At 49.6% G+C, this 5,535-nt stretch overlaps 1 protein-coding gene across 1 annotated transcript; it reads right to left on the minus strand.

Moving 5' to 3' along the window:
- Nucleotides 1-1,426: 1,426 nt before the first annotated feature.
- Nucleotides 1,427-2,403, minus strand: LOC119804514 (melanoma-associated antigen 10-like). Its single transcript, XM_038315908.2, is given in 2 exon segments — nucleotides 1,427-2,118; nucleotides 2,121-2,403. Coding segments are annotated over 2 exon segments (975 nt in total).
- Nucleotides 2,404-5,535: the final 3,132 nt, after the last annotated feature.

Raw genomic sequence — 5,535 nt, forward strand, 5'->3', positions numbered from 1 at the left:
AGGTGGAAGGAAGAGCCAACTTGATGTATGTCCTCTGGCATCCCCACCAGCTCTGAGCGATGCATGTATATACCCCCACACTCATGTATACATAGACAAATAAGTTTTTTAGCTTAAACTTGTCTGGGGCTGGAGCTTTGACTACGAGCTTGCTGTTCTTGCAGGGGACAAAGGTTCAGTGTCCACCACTTACATGGAGACTTTCAACAATCTCTAACTCTGGTTTTATGAAATCTGGTGCTCTCTTCTTTCCTCTGAGGGCACCAGGGTCATGTATGATACACTTACCATGCAGGCACAACGCTAATACACATTATAAGTGTTTAAAGTTATTTTGGTAGTCACCTCTGTCTCTCTTGACTAGGGATGCAGGAGAGGCCCTGCCTAAGAGTTCTAGGCCTCACATTCTCATAATTGTACCACACGGGCCAGGAATCCCTTGCAGAGGGTGGGGGTAAACCATACTCTACATGGACTGTGTTCATCTGTAACTCTAGCACCAGGACATGATTACACTCTGTACATTTTGGATTTGTTTGAGGGGATGAGGATAAAAACCCCCAGTTGTGTTATCCAAGTGTTCAATCACTGAGTGACACCCCAACCTGAGTCCTCCATGTCAAGTCCACCAGCAACAGTGAAGGCTCAGAGGAATTTCACTTCTCTCAGTCCTAAGTCATTCACACCTCCCAAGGGCCTGGTCCTGCCTATTATTTCTGAGACCCATAATGAAATGCCTTGGCTTACACCACTGACTACTCTCACCCTAGGGGACCTCTCTGAAGAGTTCCTGTGCTTACATTTGTGATCTAAAGGGAATTCTCACTTTCTTTCTGATGGGGTTGTTGCTGTTGAACTTGACTTTTTCACAGAAAAGGATGGATAATCCTTTTCTTACATCTCATTAGTAACACAGGTCCTTTCACAGAGCAGGTGCTTGCTCAGTGAAGGGATGGGGAAGAGACTGCATTCACCTAATTTTAACTCTCATTTTTACAAGCTTACCAGAACAGGACTCTACAACTAGTAAGGCAATCAAAAATAATTTTATTCTTTCTTTCATGACAATCCCAAGTTCTTTCCCATTGAGTGGGTAATCCCAATTAGAATGCCTCAGTATCTTGAAACATGTTACAAGTTAGATATGAGTCATTCTCAAGTGTTTACAGAATGATAAAATTGTCCTAATCAGTGTAAACAACACGTGCTTTCCTAACTCCATTTGTAAGATGGAAACATCTCCAGCTAATGAACCTTGCAGTAAAAGTAGCAACATTTTGAAATACCAAGAATGCCAAAATCACCCAGTCAGAACAAGAAGAAGAAAAGGTTCCCAACTCCTCCGACCAGCACTTCAATGAGGGTTCAGTTCTTAGATGTGACTCTGCCCGACCTGATGTTGGTTGGAAACTGCCAGTGCACTACACTAGAATGTGTGCTGGTCAGGCAGGAGTGTCACTGTTTGGGGGATCATGGCCTCAGACTTCTCAATCTCATCTCTCTGCATAGGGAAAACATAGGATATGGGATCCTGCTTAACAACACTGGCAAAAAACTTCAAGACTTCCACCTTGGTGGTTTCAGCATGGGCTCTTGGGCCCCACAGGAACTCATGGCTGGGAGGATCACTGTCTGGCACCCTCCTGTACTCCAGATACCCTTCCTGCACAAAATGCTCAGTGATGAGTCTCCTGGGCTCCCCACACATGAAATGATCCCTCCCGGCATAGAGCCCCATCCTATTCAATATACTCCACAACACCTCCTCACTGACACAATCGTCCTCTATGAAGATGATGCACAGTATGACTATTACCAGGCCTGTCTTGGGTATGCCTGGGAAACCATGCTGCATCCCATCATAGGTGATCCCCAGAGCATGGACAAGAGAGTAGGAGTGGACAGGGGTGTGCTCAAGGGGGTTATTTTCTATTATCTCAAGGCCAAACATCAGCCGCATGCAGTCAGCGGCCTTCTTAAGGATCATGGAATAGTGTGCCTCATAATCTCCGATGACCATGTGCAGAATTTCTGCCCTAGTTGTTATCTCCTTCCTCCTGTACTTGAGGAGCAGGAAGAGAACCAAATCCACGACCTTGCTACTGAGCCCATTCTGCGTGGAGGCTCAGGGTTAGCCACATGACTAGCTTGATTGCCAGAGGCCTGAGCAGATGGTGCCACTGCAATGAAGCCCACGGCAGTGGGAGAAGAGGAGGCTCTCTGAGCACTGTGGGGAGAACTCAGCATTCCTCCAAGGGACACCCCCCGTGATGTGGTGGCAGTGGCCTCCTCCTCCCCCGCCTCAGATATGGGGACCTGGACTCCCACCACACCCCTTGCCTCCCTTTGGGACTGAGAGCTGTCAGGGAGGTGGAGGCCCTGGCTGGTCTCAGTAGGATCCATGCTGAGTTTCCTTGGGAACACAGACAGGACAGGCAGGTGCCGGTCACAGAGATGAAGACTCAAAGGCCTGGAGGAGGAAGGGAGAGGATGAGAGGACTCTGACAGTTATTCCCTGGGCAACTCTCAAAAAGCACCTGTGACTGGATTTTGCCTGGGGAGTGCACTTAGGGTCAAAGGACTCTGGTACTGCTTGTGCTTCTGAGAGGCTGGAAGAAGAGGAGGCCCGGCTCCCCAGGTGTGTGCTTCTTCTTGTGTGAGGTAAAGTCTCAAAACAAGTTTCTGTGTCTCTGAGAGGGAACAGAAGGCAGTGAGGACACTTTACACCTCCTGACATCTGTTCGGGGGGCAGGTAATGTAGAAGTGTTTCTATCTATCTGTTGTTTCATTGGTTAATTAATAAAGAAACTGCTTGGCCTGATAGGTCAGAACATAAGTAGGTGGAGTAGACAGAACAGAATGCTGGGAAGAAGGGAAGTGAGGCAACCGTCATGAAGCAGTAGCCGTGACTCTCCTCTCCGAGATGGATGCAGGCTAGAATCTTCCCAGTAAGGCACCACCTCATGGTGCTACACAGATTACTAAATATGGGTTAATCAAGATGTGAGAGTTAGCCAGTAAGAGGCTAGAGCTAATGGACCAAGCAGTGTTTAAAAGAATACAATTTGTGTGTTGTTATTTCACATGTAAAGCTAGCCGTGTGGGATCTGGGCAGGATGAAAAACAGGCCTGCTCGTCTCCTCACTACAGGCAGGGTTGGGGGAGGTAAAAGAGTTAGGTCAATTCAGAGTGACTCTTTTGGGCTAGAACAGTCCACCAGTCCGATTCTCACCTTGATCAATGGCTTGTCTCAGGAGCTTCCCCGTGATCCCTGGGTCCCACGTCTTTAAGGCAAGAGACTATGCCTGTAAGAAAGAAAGAAGAATGGGAGAGGGTAAGGAATCCAGGCAAGGTGTCTCCGTTTTTCCACAGCTGTCAGGAAGTCCTTTGGCCGAGGGGACTCTCTCAACTGTCATCAGGAATCCTCACAGACCCTAGCCTCCCTCTGATGCCTCAGGCCAAGGTGCTCTTAGCAGGCCCCTCAGCTTAGACTATTGGCTGGAACCAGGGCAGAAGACTCAGCCCTGCAGCCCCTCCCAGCACTATCTGTGAGACAGGGCTTCAGGGAAGTCCTTGGAGGGACCATTGTCTCCTTCACTAGCTTCCTGGGATCCTTTCCTGGAACTTCCCAGGAGCCGACTTAACCAAGAACTCGGCTCAGACAAGGTCTCCCGCTCTGGGGAAGTTCCACACCTGGCGGTCCTATAACCATCCTCTCAGGAGAAAAGAGCTGGTGGCACAGCCCATCAACCCCTGTGGGGGAACAGCCATGATGGCCACGTGTCCAGGGCTCTTCTCTACAGGGCTCCCACCTCTACAAGGACTCTGACATGCTGAAGTATGGAAAGCCCTTGGTGCCCCTGAGCATGGACTCCGGGTCGTACCCAGACAGTGAGGTCCTTTGGCTCTTTCCTTCAGATTCAGTCCTCAGGGGAGGTCCACACTCTGCAGAATCCCGCTGCTCTCCAGATGTGGCTGCCACTGCTGATCTGATATCAACCCTAGGAACAAGGTCATCATTTCCGATAGAGGCCTCAACCCAAGTCATGCAGTCCAAGGAAGCCAGGCACAGAAGCCCCCACTCGCACCCTCCCACCCCCCAGCATGAGAAGAGGGGCATACATGATTTGTGCAGTCTTCTTGTTTGGGGAATGGGACCCTCTTTTCATGTTCATTTCTGACCCTGACAGCTCACCTGGAATCCTGATGGAAAATGGATATCACCTCTGGCGAGCTGGCCTGCTCCCCTCTGGGCTGTGGTGGTCCCCGACGTTGAAAAGGCTCACCATCCTGAGAGAGGACACAAAGTAAATTTGTCTCGACTCTGGATATGCCAGGGCCCTGACTGCTCAGGACGGGCAAAGTAGGCAGGCCCTGCCTTTTCTCACACATTCTGAAGCTTTCCTTCCTCTTTGTTCCTCACAATGCTCTTCCTGACTCTCAGATCCATCTTTCAGGTCCAAGCCACCTGTGAGCCTCCACCTCATCCCCTCAACCCCAAGTCAGAGGTGACACCTGCGTTCCACGGTCAACCCTATAGCTAGTCTGTGCTGACAGCAAGGGCTGCTTTTGTATGTCTTGTATCAGAGGTCTGACTGTTTCCTCCTTGGTGGCTGTAGTGTGAAGCGGCGGGGCTGCAGCGGGGCTGCGTCCCGCCACCCAGCTGCCGGCTAGCTTTACCCAAAATAATTACACGGAAACTGTATTCTTTTAAAACACTGCCTGGCCCATAGTTTCAGCCTCTTATTGGTTAATTCTCACATCTTCCTTTAACCCATATTTAGTAATCTGGGTAGCACCACGAGGTGTGGCTTACCAGGAGAGATCTTAACCTGCGTCCATCTCAGAGCGGAGAAGCATGGAGACTCCTATGGCGACTGCCTGAAGCGTCTCCCCCACTCTACTTCCTTGTTCCCACAATTCTGTTCTGTCTACTCCACCTACCTAATTTTCTGTCTCTTAAAGGGCCAAGGCAGTTTTCTTTATTAATTAACCAATGAAAGAAACATAGACAGATAACTCTCCTCCATCAGGTGGCCCTGGATCCTTACCACTACATCTCTGAGGCCTTACCCCAGGACCAATCTCCCTCCTCCTTGACATAGTTCAGTAGAAGGAAAGGCACAGCACATACTAGGAGGAAGGGGGGGAAACATGTTAATTCCTCCTCCAGGTGCACCACAGTGGAAATACCATCTAGGTACCTTCTAGGCAGAGTGTCGCTTCTCCAGTCCAGTAGGGTTCCAGACATGCTGAATGCAAAGCCACTGTCAGGTGTAACCAGACCCCTTAAAAGTCACTCCTTTGAGAGGAGCGGTGGTGGTGGCACAAGCATATCATCCTGACACTAGCGAGGCTGAGGCAAGCAGATCTCACTGACTTCGAGGCCAGCCTGGTGGACACAGCTGGTTCCAGGACAGCCCAGTCTCACACATAGAAACCCTGTCTCAAGAAACAGAACAACAAACCAAAGAGGAAAAAAACATCGCTCCTTTGTCTACAGTGACTGACTTAGTTCAGTGCTCACTAGGGCAA

This window comes from Arvicola amphibius, chromosome X (genome assembly GCF_903992535.2).
Source record: "Arvicola amphibius chromosome X, mArvAmp1.2, whole genome shotgun sequence".
Lineage (NCBI taxonomy): Eukaryota > Metazoa > Chordata > Mammalia > Rodentia > Cricetidae > Arvicola > Arvicola amphibius.